Source organism: Parasteatoda tepidariorum, chromosome 2 (assembly GCF_982258835.1).
Source record: "Parasteatoda tepidariorum strain Cologne lab strain chromosome 2, Ptep-v5.0, whole genome shotgun sequence".
In the NCBI taxonomy this organism is placed as follows: Eukaryota; Metazoa; Arthropoda; class Arachnida; order Araneae; family Theridiidae; genus Parasteatoda; species Parasteatoda tepidariorum.
The window spans coordinates 19275688-19290792 of record NC_141756.1 but is presented as its reverse complement, the minus strand read 5'-3'; the positions used below and the strand labels follow the sequence as shown (position 1 = coordinate 19290792).

Genomic DNA, 15105 nt, shown 5'->3' with positions numbered 1-15105 from the left:
AAAAAAAAAGAAAGTTAAAACATATTATTAACTTATTTATATTTTTTTATATACATATTTACATTTTATCATCAGTATTAAAACATTTTTTTTTTTAAATTTGTGACTCCAATGCGTTTTTAACGCTGTGACAGGTGTTCTTAAAGTATGTAATAAAGATCAAGGACTATCTTGCATGTAAAAACAAAATGGATAAGTCTTTTCTATTATTATTATTTGAAATGCATGTCTTAATTGCTGAATTGTAATTTCCAAACACAATCAGATTCACTTAAAATTTATGTACAGTAATGTTAACATTTTAAATTCATTTCAGATATCTTTTGACAATTCTTACAGAACCAAAATATTACTATATAAAAAATTATATAATCATCTCATGCACTTATATTAAAAAATATTAAATAATTTTTTTAACTTACCGATTTGGTCGACTGTTCAGCATTTGGTTGGCTGGTCAGCTCAAATACTTCCGGTTGTTCAGCAAATTTCTAAAAAAAAAAAAGAAAGTTAAAACATATTATTAACTTATTTATATTTTTTTATATACATATTTACATTTTATCATCAGTATTAAAACATTTTTTTTTTTAAATTTGTGACTCCAATGCGTTTTTAACGCTGTGACAGGTGTTCTTAAAGTATGTAATAAAGATCAAGGACTATCTTGCATGTAAAAACAAAATGGATAAGTCTTTTCTATTATTATTATTTGAAATGCATGTCTTAATTGCTGAATTGTAATTTCCAAACACAATCAGATTCACTTAAAATTTATGTACAGTAATGTTAACATTTTAAATTCATTTCAGATATCTTTTGACAATTCTTACAGAACCAAAATATTACTATATAAAAAATTATATAATCATCTCATGCACTTATATTAAAAAATATTAAATAATTTTTTTAACTTACCGATTTGGTCGACTGTTCAGCATTTGGTTGGCTGGTCAGCTCAAATACTTCCGGTTGTTCAGCAAATTTCTAAAAAAAAAAAGGAAGTTAAAACATATTATTAACATATTTATATTTTTTATATACATATTTACATTTTATCATCAGTATTAAATTTCTTTTTTTTTTTAAATTTGTGACTCCAATGCGTCTTTAACGCTGTGACAGGTGTTCTTAAAGTATGTAATGAAGATCAAGGACAGATCAGATAAAGAATAATCGCTAATATCTTTAAATAGTAATTGTTCTGAAACCACGTTTAGTTCATTATTTAAAATTAAACATTCCGAGCAAGATATCTTAAGCACAGAGGAACTTCAACAAATGCTTAAAAAGAGAGAGAAATGATGCTCACCTTCTCATTGCTGGTTACCTCGATTTCCATGCCAACATCCATGAAATTAAAAAGCACTTCGTCCGATGGAAAATCAACCTATCAAAGAGTTAAATAAAATGTATTCTTGTTTAATAAATAAATAGACAGCTTGTTGAACCAAAGTTTTAGTCTCTAAAGGTGCATTTTGTTTTTGTTCTTTAGACTTATATTAAACTTATCAAGTTTTCAATATGAGGTACAGTTTTTTTTTAATGCTTGTTGACCAATTCATTGTCAGTAATGTCATCATGTTGAAATTAGTTTAAAAACTAATCTCTTGACAATTCCTGTAAAACCAAACTATAAAAAGTATACTAAAATCTCATGCCTTTTTACATTATTAAATCTGAGGGATTTTTTTTCCTTCTGAATATCACAGCTTTTAAAAATCATTGATTAAATATATGTTCGGAATAATTGAAAAAATAATTAGAAATATGTTTGAACCTTCGCGCTTGGGGCTCATAATATATTTTAAACTTACCGACTTGGTGGGCATCTCAGTATCCGTTAACTTCTTTAAAAGAGTTCCTTGTTCCGTTACAAGTTTCTAAATAAAGAAAAAATATTTATTAGATGATAATCAGCACTTTCAAAATAAAAAATAGTAAAAAAAATGTTCATACAAAAATTAAAATATCTCGCTCAATTCAAGAAATATTGAAATATTTAGAGTTGAATAAAAGATTCAAACTAATTCAATTCAATATTATTCTAAAAATATATTAATATTGAATTACATAGAGTTTAATAAATGATTTAAAATGCTTTATGATTTTGTTCTATTTAGAAACTTTGAATATTAAAACTAAAACATAACTATCCATTCGAAAAGTTTTGAAAAATTTAGAACTTAATAGAAGATTTAAATAGCGCTGAAATATTATTTACGTTTCTATTAGAATTTTTACAAGTTAATTCCAGAGAAAGACAGTAAGTATAACAATATTTAATTTTATAACCGTCTTTAAACAGCCGACCCACTTTTTAGGTTTACGACTACAAATGTTCAACTCCGAAGACTACGAGAAGCTTCCACAGTTAGCCTGACGGCAAAGAAATTCTAACCCATGATCCGTCTACCACTGAGGATATTTCATGTCAATACTGTGGTCGGTGCAAGCTGGATGCGGAATTTGTATTGACAGCCATCGATGGGGTTCGAACCCGTGTCACCTCCTTTGATGGCGAACGTTCTGTCCTCTCAGCCATCGTGGCTCAAGTATGACAATATTGCCAAAAATAACGAAAAGTAAAATAATATAATTTTATTCATTTTTAAATAAAAAGTAGAAAAATAACTAAATTTTGCTAAATAGCAGTATTGTTTTTAAAATATATTGAATAAACATACCTCTTGATCATTTCGTATTCTGCACAGCTCTGAATAAAGCGGGTCTTTCAAGACTTCCTATAATAAGATAAACATTATATATATATATATATATATATATATATATATATATATATATATATATATATATATATATATATATATATATATATATATATATATATATATATATATATATATATATATATATATATATATATATATATATATATATATATATATATATATATATATATATATATATATATATATATATATATACCAATTAATAAAAAATAAAATAACAATTTAAAAAATTATGCTTTTATTAAGAAGACTGAAAAATAATTGTATTTGTGGCAGATAAAATTTTAAAACAGTAGGAAGATTTAGTCTCCTAAGTTTCAAAAATAAAAAAATTTTTTGATTAATGGTTCATTCAATTGATCGGAAACGTGATATTAAAAGAAGTTTTTTTTTATAATGCATGTATTTCATTTAGGGATAATCATGCCGATATGTTTTCACTGTAAGAAATTCAGGATCAAATTACGGTAAAATGTATCGATAATTAGATTACCGGTGATTTTTACCGTGGCATTCATTTTTACGGAAACAGGTTACGGAAAAAAATCTGATAAACTGTGGTTACTAACAGTCATAATCATTGTAAAATAGCTGAATAACTGTAATAAATTAAATATTACAGTAAAATTTGCGATATAAATGGATCTTGTGAGAGAAAAATTTTACGGATGATGTATCCAAAGTGCTGAAACTATAAACCACAATTTCATCACTGGATAAGTAAAGATTTGAGAACTCTAGCTAGTTGTGAAATGTTTGAAACTTTGAGTTCTTGATTTCACTTTCCAAATAGGAATATATACAATAATAACAAAACTTTCAAACAAGACAATATATTTTAAATATTGAAATTTCGTGAGAAAAGTTTTTTGAAACAATACTTACATAATACTTGTCCGATTTCCTCATTTTCTTTTGAATTTCTGTTAGAATCTGTAAAATATGTGTTAATATTCGTATTAATAATTAATTAGAAAATAAAATAACGGTGAGTAGTCAGTCTTTCAGAATATAAAATAAATAATACTTACGTAATTTTCTGTACTGTTATACAGATCTTCTTCCATCCGATTAATTTCCTAAATAAACACATAAAAATGAGAAATAGAGTTAATTAATCAATGTTATTGCTAATACAAGATAATACACATTTATTATTTTAACGGATAAAATTTAAAATGAATGAATTTAGTTTGCATCAAATAAAAAGTTATTTAAATAATGCGATTGAAACCCATACTGATCAAAATACTATATTGAAAAATTTTTTTTTTACAGCCTATGAAATATATTCTTAACAGGCCTCTTTACAGTCGATCGAACTCAACTGTCAAAGGGGTAGAGACGGAGGGGAAAAATTCTAATCATAAATTCAATAAAACAATTTTTAAAAAATTGCTAAATAATAGACACTTATATATTTTTAAATTTTTGATAAATATCTTTGTTTTGAGCAATCTAGGTTAAAAGTATTTTTTAGCTGCAACAGAACCGCTTCTAATCTGTTTAAACTAAGAAAAAAATTAAATTTCTAAAAATCTAAATACTGACAATTGTATAGTCTTAAATTACAGACTAAAAACCACAAATTGTGTATTTTTATTGTTTTAAAGTTTTGTGGAAAGTTCTATAAAAGTTTTAAAAATTATAAAGCGCTATTTCTTCTAATCCAATGAAGCGATCGTTTTTCACAGTTTTTTGAAATGTCGAATAATAAATACTATGTTAAGCACAAAAGAATACCAAGAAAACCGAAATTAAAAATTTAGCCTACATTTCAAAATGGGGTTGGTCTCTTAACCTTAGCAACTGATTGAAAATTTATTTTATTCTTTTGAATAAAAGTTTAATATTGAAGAAGGAATTTCAAACAGATAATTTTGTTTTCAATAAAAAGAAATGAATTATATGATTTCTGAACACAAATCAGCTCTTTTTCATAAGATATTAAAAATATTAAGTAATTCTGGACAGTTAAACATGAAAATTTTTATTAGTTATTTACGGATATACTATTAAAAAATATGCCATGGTTGCTAGATTTAGAATGAACTCGCTTTTCGTTTGGCAGTCCTGATTTGGTCTCTTTTAACTTGTTTATTACTTCTTGTTCTTACATTTGTGTTAGCATATTGTTCCAGATGCGAGACTAAGCTCATGTTGCAAATTATCATTTAGGTTGAAATTTTTAAAGTTGGTATAGTGGTGACAAGGTAATAAGTGTTTTAAAACGATTCTTTTTTCAAATGTTTATTCTTCAAATGGTAAGGTACACAGCAAGAGGCAATTCGAGTTTAAGACTTAGTACTCTCTGTAAGCAAAAATAATAAATTAGATAAGAAGTACAATGTATGCAAGAAATACTACGCAAGAAAGTCTCAAAGCACAATGATTATGTTGTGAGCCAAATGCTCTCAAAATTCAACAGGAAATTTACCCGAAAGTATGGGCAGTAAAGAGCCTGCAGCTCTCCCTAGTGTAGAAAGCACCATCCATTCCCACCTCCCTTACTGGATTAATCTCTTATTGACAACAAGCATATCGAATAACATATTTATATTTCAAATAGTTGATACTTACATAAGCTTCCTGAATCTTCGAAACGCTCCGAGATGAATCCTTAAACACTTCGGATTTCTGAAAAAAAGCAACTAATTAGAAATCTTTAAAGGGTTAGTTATTGAAAAAAAAAGTTTTTTCTAAAAGTATTTGATAAAAAATGTAGTTTATATAAACTAAGGAGTAGTTAAGGAGAAGAGTAATTTTTGAAAGAAAAGTTAATATTCCACATAAACAAACTTGTTTCGTATCTCTTAGTTAATTTGCATAAAAAGTACAAAAAAGTTAATTAATTAAATACGAATCTATTGACGTAATCTAAGAAATGTAAAAAGATAGAAAAGTGTTAAATATATACGTTGTAAGAATTTTCATTCTAAAATTACTGTAAAATTACCGGTAGCAGTCTGTTTATCCGAATAACCATATAGTTTATGGGTAAGAACATTCTTTACCTTTGCGATTTCCAAACCGTTCGCATTTGGTACGGTTAAAAAAACGTGAGTACAGAACTATATGGTTTTGTAACCATTTACGGATGACATAGTTTATAAACCAAAAAATTGAAAACTAAATGGACACTGTAGGTGCTGCACTATGATAGGACTATACTATTATCTAAACCAAAAAATGAAAACTAAACGGACACTGTAGGTGTTGCACTATTATATATAATGAGGAAAGAGTAGGAATAATAAAAACAAATATAATAGTGCTTAATAGAATAATAAAAATAATATTTAATAGAGCCAGTTTAATAATAATTCGTAATAATAATAATAGTAGGAATAATAAAAACAAATATAATAGTGCTTAATAGAATAATAAAAATAATATTTAATAGAACCAGATTAATAATAATTCATAATAATAATAATAAGTAGCAATAATAATAACTTATAATAATTAATAACTAATAATAACAACAAAAATAATAATTAATAATAACAATAAAGTGCTATTATCTAAAATTTCACGAGTAAAATGCTTACACAATCGATTTCAGGAGATGAATCATTCAATGTAGATGTTGAACTCGACTGATGAAATAAATAGGAAAAAAAAAAAAATATCTCTCGTTAAAAACATTATCAAAAAAGGAACTGAAATGTTATTCATATGAAATAATATAATTTGACTTCGCAAATATATTTTTCAAGAAAAAATTTAAAATTATTTTTCATTTATTTTAAATTATATTTAATTTTATGAGAGAATAATACTCGCAAATTTGTTTACTGGAGATGCATCTTTAAATGATAAATACACTCATTTATGCTCATATTGATTCTCTCATTTATACTCATGTAAATTCACTTTAAAAGTAAAAAAAATTAAAAATAAAATAAAATGGAAAAAAAATTTAAAAAATTAAATAGCAATTTTAAGATTTTTCTCTAGAAAAGGGTTAGAATTAATAAATAATTCTTTAAACTTCATATTCCCCAAGAAATATATTGAAAATTTCGAAAGATCTTCATCTTCTCCTTATTTCTGGACACTGAATAAGGTTTTAACAAATTAAAACCAGTTTGATTGCCCGATGAAATTTCATAATAATTTCTGAGATTCGTGTAACACATTCCAATCAATATTCACTGGCAATCAAACAGGATTTGATGTTTAAAATATCGCATTCTAGTGCATTATCGATTCGTCAGATTTTTAAAACATAGAATAAATTTCTCATCAATGACTCCAAATATATAATATAAAGACAATAAAAAAACCCATCTCGGATATAAGAAATAAAATAAAAAGGAAGAAGTTCGATTAATTTAGTTTAAACAAATTTTCATTATTTATGTAAAATCACATAAAATGTTTCTTGAAGGATAGCACTTGCAATGAGGACTTTTTTAATGTGTCTAGAAGGGGAAAAAAAAGGTGTTATAAGTTGAAGGCAACTTACCTGTTGAGAACTGGAAATCTCTAGTTTGATGCCTAAAGTGGTTCCATCATAAGTAACGTCCTATAAAAAAGATTACCAATATTTATTAAGTTGTAAAATAAATGACTCTCTGAATCATAGGCTTATAATTTATATCAGTGTTAACCTCTCGTGAAACTCTGTCACGATATTCAAGTCTTAAAAAGCTTTGAAATTCATGCAACATTATTTTTAAAGAAGAAAAACGATAACTAATATTGGTTTACAAAAGCTGAATATCGTTTTTATTAATGAAAAAGGAAAAAAAAAAGGAAGGAATAAAAAGAACAATGCAATGATCAGCTCTTCATATATATTTTACATACATGACTTTTATCTTTTTTTGTCTTTCACATCTTTTTAAAAATTTTCCTTTAATTTTAAATTTGTTTCATTACTAGATATATATTTTCTTCTATGAAATAAATGAACCATAGTTAAAAAGACAATCCTCACAAACAATATACATGAGGAGTTTTAATAACATCCACATGAATACTTCTCTTGGGTTTATCAGTAGCCATATCCCGCCCTCTTAGACTCAACACGAACTCTTTGATCTATTCAAGTGATGATCATATTGTTCAATTAATATTTTAACAGTACCTTCTGCAAATATTTTGCGGGGTCGCCCTGCATGAAATTCAATTTAAAATTTAACGTGAGGAGAAATTCTACTTGGATGCTTAGGCGCATTTTAAGAACAGCAAAAATATAATAATATTATAAAATATTGAAACTTTCCTTCTCAAGATCTTTATGGGTGAAAAGACCCTTAAGATAACCCCCCCCCCCCATAAATAGTTGGTTTCGAGAAAATGTTTCAGATGGGGAAATGTTTCTACATGCATATGAAAATTTCTCTATTTTTTTCTATTGTATTTCAAAAATAGTAATTAAAATATGACTTGCTTTGATTATTCTTTCTATGTTTAAAAAATGCAAGGGTTCAAATTTTGTTTCTTCTGAAAAATTGTTTCAATTCCTATATATTTTAGTACCATAAATTACATTATTTTTAATCTTCTTTCATTAGCGCAAAAAGCACCAACAACTTCTATGCTTTTAATCAAGAAAGAAGCTTAGGAAAAAATATTGTTATAACCAGTGAAAAGCCTACTAATTAAAATATTTATTCTGCCGAAATTACTGGAATTCTAGAAGGTTATAAACAGCTTTTTTAAACTTCAAAAGTACTAGTTTCAAGAACAGCTTACAAACAAGGAATGTATATAGTTTCAAGTTAAGAGAAGGAAGAACTTGTGTTTTAAAAAACAATTATTATTTTGTGGAAAGGCTCCAAAGTTTTATTTGCCTGTAATCTTTTTAAATTTTTATGTGTATTTTACAATAAACTGAAAATGTGATGTACTTAAAATAATAGCACCAGAAAAACTTCCAATAATCAATATAATAATGAATATGTAATAAAAATATTGCTTTTTGTCAAATACTCACCACAATTTACTAATGTGTAAAAAAATGAAAGTAATTTTTTCCAAACTGAGTTAAATTTTAATCTTTTTATCAAGTAGTAAATTACGTTTGTAAGAAAGTAATTTAGTTATATTGTAAATTTTAATTCAGACGAGACAGAGTATATCAAGAAATTCAGTATTCAGTATCTTATTAAAATATTGAAAATTATTTTTATATGATCCCAAATTTTAAAACTAAACATTGAGGCACATGCTAACAAATTTTTTTTTTTTAATTACTGTAAGTTAAAAATAAGCATGAATTGAATGTACTCTCTTAATAACAAAAACATGCTATCTATCATATTTTTAAGTGAATATTTTGTATTTTTAATGAATGCTGTGATATGTATAAAAAGTATAATATATTTAAATTTTAACATTTTTCATAAAAATTATTATATTCTGTTTATATAAACTAAAAAACAAAGTGATTGTAAATGAATAAATTATGTTTGAATACTGATCTGTATCTGTATATTTTTGTTAATATTTCTAAGTTACATCTTTATTTTTACATTTCTCAATTTACTTCGAATTTAATATTGCCAATGTATGGCGTATGTACAATGTAATGCATACGCCGATGTAATTAATCTTGGAATGTTTCCTTAATTAGAGTTGGGGGTTGACCAATACAAAATTTGCTTGCTCTTTCATATAAAATTTTACTTGTGAAAGCAATTTTTTAATTTTTAAATAATAAAAAAAAATCAAAATACAGAGTAATAAGAATTTGCTTCTGCCCAAAATTAAAATTCTCCTTAAAACATTTGTAGCACTAACTCTATAGCATCGGTTGTTTTTTTAACGAATGAAATGTTTAAAAAAATTTTATCTTACATATATCAACTTGAAGAAAGAATCTTGGTATGAAAGGAAATATTTTTAAAGCATCAAAAAGCAGAGAAAGTTAGCATCATTATTTAAAAAAGAGAGAAGATAGTTAAAGTCAAATTCATATAAATCAAATTATAACTTAACTATTTAAATCTATAAAAATTAAAATATTTTTATTTTAGATGTCTTATGTAATATACACACTTTAAAAATGCCAAATCATGGTGCAACCTTCCTCCGCTCTCTCAAACCTTAGTTCTTTTCAAAACACTTATTTTTAGTGCAACCTTTGGCTGCTTTTAGGTTCTTTCAAAATCCCATTTTTGGTGCAACCTTCTCTCGTTGTTCGGAGCTAGTGAAAGCATCAAAATATAGTAAATCTGAACACCAATTTCTGTAGCCAGCAAATGAATAACAAATAACAAATGCTTTAAAATGTCTCGTTATACGAGGGATTCCTTACTATTTATGCGTAATATTATTATTGAAACACTCAAGCGAACTATTATTAAGCTAATTAATATTCCTTACCATTTATCCGTAATATTGTTATTGAAACACTCAAGCAAACTATTATTAAGCTAATTAATAAATATCTATATTTAAAAGAAACTCAGGAAATATTTCAACTTTAAATAATTTCCTAAAAATGTGAAAAAGAAATCATGACAATTTAGATTTCATTTTAAAAATATGGCGAAATAGTTAGTATAGATTATTTTTTCATATTTATTTTTTCAACGTAAAAGAATTTTCTTTTAAAAGAAATCATTGTTTTAAATATTAATTTACTCAAAAAATTATCTCTCACTAATAAAATTAAATGAAAGCAAGTTATTTACCTGTTGATGCTTAGGAGCCATCTTCGCATTTAATTCAATCAGAAAATTCATGGTTGGAAAAAAAATTACAAAAGCAGAACAGTTGCAATACAAAAATATATCCTCTGACACGACAAAATATATCCTCTGGTGGGACTCACTCCTGAACAAATACCCCCTTTCACCCACCCCTTCCCCAAACTACTCCCTCTGGTGGCCAACTTGCCAGCATTTCGAAATAAATAGAATATTCAGCATCTTGAAATTTAAAATATATCATCAAACATCTGGCAATTTTTCACAAACCAAACAATATTTCAACAATAGCAGTTTTTTTTATTCTCTCTTTCAGTTTTGGAAAAATTTTACCAGTTTTCGATTAGATTTTACGAAAATGTCACCTTTATCAATTGTAGAAAAAAAAAAGAAGAAAAAAAAAAAGATTTTTCTGCTTAGTATTACCTTATTAAACATTTTATTCAAAAAATATGTTAATTTTTGTAATGGCACTTTTAAAGGATTAACACTAAGCACGGTTGTGGAAATATACAAATATATATATATATATATATATATATATATATATATATATATATATATATATATATATATATATATATATATATATATATATATATATATATATATATATATATATATATATATATATATATATATATATATATATATATATATATATATATATATATATATATATATATATATATATATATATATATATATATATATATATATATATATATATATATATATATATATATATATATATATATATATATATATATATATATAATTTTTTTTCAAACAAAGTGTAACTACTTTAAAAGTATTTTTTCCCTTAATTGATAAGAAAGTTTTGAGATTCAAGAGTTGCGATTTAGCTGATACAGGTAGGATAACTCATTTAAATTCGAGTTTTATAATGCATTCTTTTATATTTATCGAATTCAATACAATATAATTTTTTTTAATTTAATTAAAATAGCTGCACTTTTTCTACCCGTTTCTAACTTTTTCTAACGAAATAACTTTAAATAGTTTATAATCGTTAAATCGAAAAAAAGAAGAAGAAAAAAAGAAAAAAAAAATAGAGTGAGAAAAAATATACGGCCAAAACTACCAGAATATAATGAAATTTTATGCTCTATGGGAACACTCTCGGAAAAATCCTTAGGAAATTTTTCGGTATTTCTTACCGAAGCAGTTTAGTAATGATTTTGGTGAAATTAACAATAAAATATTGTTTTGCAATGCATGATAAAATTTAGTAAAGGGTAAAACATTTAGTAATTTTATTATGATAACCATACGGCATGGCATAAAAACTATTTATTCGGTTAAATTTACTCTTCTGTTTTGCATTTTTTACTAAGTGTGTTGTAATAAGGACTATAATTTTTAAAGCCAAAATTTCTTGCAAACCGTTACCATATGAATGGAGAAATTGCCAAATTAATGGTTTAAATACCTATGTTGATTTTTATCATCAAGATTATTCTTTTTATTTATTCATTTATCTGTCTACCAAAAATATCATTAAAAAGCAGAGCGGTAATTTTACCCGATTTCTTTTCCATGAGATTTCTATCAGATGTATTTTTTTTCTATCAGATGTAGCAACAAACTTTGAAAAGTAAATGATGCTTTCAGTTGCTCTGTTATCCCAGCACGTATCATTCAAGATTAACGCAATAATAGAAGTGTCAAATCCATATTCCCCACAGGTGCGCATGTCACAAATTAGAAGAACTAATTGCACTCAAAAAGTTTAACGCATTCATCATAACCACCCACAACAGTGGCGGGTCTCTGGCTTCCAGTTGTTGCGTTCCTTATCAGTTGTAAGGATGGGCATTCAGGAAGTAAATTATGAATATCAATCCGCATTGTGTGTCATTTATTCTTTAGTACCTAGATAGAATGTGTACACTTTCATTGTTCCTCATCAAAAGACTTTTCTGAATTCTAAGAATCTTTGCAAGAGAACGCATGTCTGCTAAAACCATTTAAAAAGGAAACAACGTGCATTTCCCGCCTTTCTCACGCCTTTACACTTATTATCATTTAGTCTAATAAATTTTTTAAAACGTGCTTAAAAATATTAAATAAATGAGAAAACCATTATTTAAATCTGCAGAAGAATTCAAAACAATCGTATCAAAAATTCATAAGACTTTTTGCATTTTGTTACAAAGACCTTTACAAACATGGATCTACAGATGTTTTTTTCTTCCTTTTTTTCTGAAAAATGGTAAAGACAATTGTCCAAGAAAATAAAATACAAAATTAAGGAATTTGTAATTTTTAAATTAGTACGGAATAATAAATATGAGATAATGAATATTACGCACTTAAAATTTTGTCAGCGTGATGAGCAATTATCATTCGAATTTGCTACAACTATAATACATTGCAAATTTGAACCACGCTTTCGGGTTAGTTTAGACATATTAAACTTGATTATTCGATACAAAGATTCAATTCGAACAAAAATAGGGTTTAATCTAACACCTCATCTTAATATTTTAGCGGGAAAAAAATTGAAATCTAATAAATTACGACTAACGAAAGCTGAACAGAAAAATCGGAATTTCTTTAATTATCAAAGGAAACAGACAAGAATTGAATTATTTGGAATATTCACAAGCCTCATTGTCCCATCTAACTATTTTTGTTGTTTTCAATTTTGATGATGATGTTTTATTCATTAGTGATTATAATAATTTCGATAGCGTTTCTGCTTCTTCCTCGCATAAATACTAATTTTTTATTTCTATTGCGTTCATTTTTTACAATATTTTTGATGAGAATTCGATATTTATATTAAGAATCCAACCGAATACACCGTATTTTCCTCGGTAGTAGTTCTCAAATCCAACGCATTTCCAAATTTCTGTTAAAGTCATCTATTAACTATTTTTGGCAAATTACAAAGCATAGATTCTACTAAATTTTTGTTATAAATTTATTTGATAGCACTTGTTATTCTGTGTACATAATTTGTAAAATTTTTCTTCAAAACGTGTTTTTATAAAAGTAAATAATTTAAAATAAACGGTAATTGAAATATAAAAAAATAGTTATGTATTTAAAGATGAAAGTAATTGGAAATAGTACTTATTCATTTAGGAGAAACGTAAAAAATCGCTATACAATTATAAGCTCCAACGATGCTCAATTAAATTAAGTAACTTCAATTATATTAAGTAACAGATGCATAATAGATTTAAAAAAAAGCTATGTACTATAAAAAGCTGTATTAAAGCTATATACCAGTGGTCGGCAAAGTGCGGCTCCAGAGCCACATGCGGCTCTTTGGCTCCTTAAGAGCGGCTCTGGCACAAATATCCACGGAAGTCGCAATAATATTTTCATTTTAAAAAAAAAACTTGGTAAGAAAATCTTATCTTGATAGAGATCTTTTTTTAATAAATTAAAATTCTTCTATAAATCGAGAACATGTATAATTTTTTGCTTAAGTTAAAAGATAGATAGGTAATTAAAATTTTATATTGTTGTAAAAATACGTAACGAACATCGAGTTTAATTTTATTAGTTTTCGTAAACACAAACCATGTACAAGCTACCGGCTGAAATTGTTCGTATGTCTGATATTGTTCTGGATTTAAAAAACAAGGAGATACGGCTCTCTAAATTCGAACGTCTTTTTGTTGAATTGGAAATATTGGAGAAGAAAAAATCTGATTTTAGTTCACAAGTGGTCTGCTTTGAATAACCTGGAGAAAGAAGACATGATCATTTTCAACGCTTGGAATAGTATTCCTGCACGCGTTTGCTCTTCTTTCTCTTTTCGGTTGTACATATATATGCGAACAATCTTTTTCAAGCATGAACATTATCAAGAGTAAACTGAGAAGTCGTCTTATTGATAAGAACTTGGAATCATGCCTGAAATTAAAAACAACAACATACAAACCTGACTTTATCAAACTTTCCAAGGAGAGGCAAGCACATCGTTCACATTAATAAATATTTATTAAGTATGAAATTTAGCTTTAGTGTACAACTTATTTAGTGTAATAAAAGTTTACTAAACAAGCAGATTTGGCTCCCAATTTTTCTTAAAATTGTTGTAATGTTCATATTTGGCTCTTTGGCTAATAAGTTTGCCGACCACTGCTATATACTATAAAAAGCCATATTAAAGTTATATACTATAAAAAGTAAGCTATGTTCTCTAGCAAATGTATTTGCTCTTTTAGGAATAGAGCCATACTATTATTGACACCATGCCTAATACAGTATACAGTAATCTATACAGTAATCAGTATCACCTATACAGTAATCAGTACACACCTATACAGTAATCGGAGTAAAAAAAGGGAAACTATTTGCTAAGTTAATGAAGAAATGAAATTTATTAGTTTTGAGGAACCGTAAAAAGTGCCTATATTTTTACTGACACCAATGATTAAAAAAACTTGGTAATATGTATTAATTAAAAAAAAAGATAAGCTATATATTCAAAAGCAAAGTTAATAGTTAAAAAGGATTAATTCGCTCAGGGAAATCATAGGACACGCTACATGTAATTAATTCTTATTACGTATTCTTTAAATAATTTTGATAATGCCTACAGCTAGCATTGCGGCAAATTGGTGCAGCTTTAATAAGAATTATACAAACTATTATTTCCGTAGTTTCAAACAATATATTTCAAGTAGTAGCAAAGATGGTGTATT

The 15105-nt window shown here is 26.1% G+C and overlaps 1 protein-coding gene across 1 annotated transcript; it reads right to left on the bottom strand.

Moving 5' to 3' along the window:
* Nucleotides 1–413: 413 nt before the first annotated feature.
* LOC147814568 (uncharacterized) lies at nt 414–10712 on the bottom strand. Its single transcript, XM_087156487.1, has 11 exons — nt 10403–10712; nt 7225–7284; nt 6305–6352; nt 5334–5390; nt 3785–3832; nt 3639–3686; nt 2688–2744; nt 1818–1883; nt 1313–1390; nt 919–987; nt 414–491 (listed from the first exon to the last, which is right to left on the bottom strand). Exons 1-11 carry the CDS (start codon nt 10451–10453, stop codon nt 414–416), a joined length of 660 nt encoding a protein of 219 aa, XP_087012613.1. The 5' UTR covers nt 10454–10712.
* Between the last annotated feature and the right edge of the window lie 4393 nt (nt 10713–15105).

Bases quoted from the DNA above. Each gene is read 5' to 3' on its own strand.
- LOC147814568 (XM_087156487.1), bottom strand. From the start codon at position 10,453: ATGAATTTTCTGATTGAATTAAATGCGAAGATGGCTCCTAAGCATCAA. The intron at 1,884-2,687 runs GTATGTTTATTC...TTCTTTATTTAG, and splicing joins GAATACGAAATGATCAAGAG to AAACTTGTAACGGAACAAGG. The intron at 988-1,312 runs GTGAGCATCATT...TTTTTTTTTTAG, and splicing joins AGGTAACCAGCAATGAGAAG to AAATTTGCTGAACAACCGGA.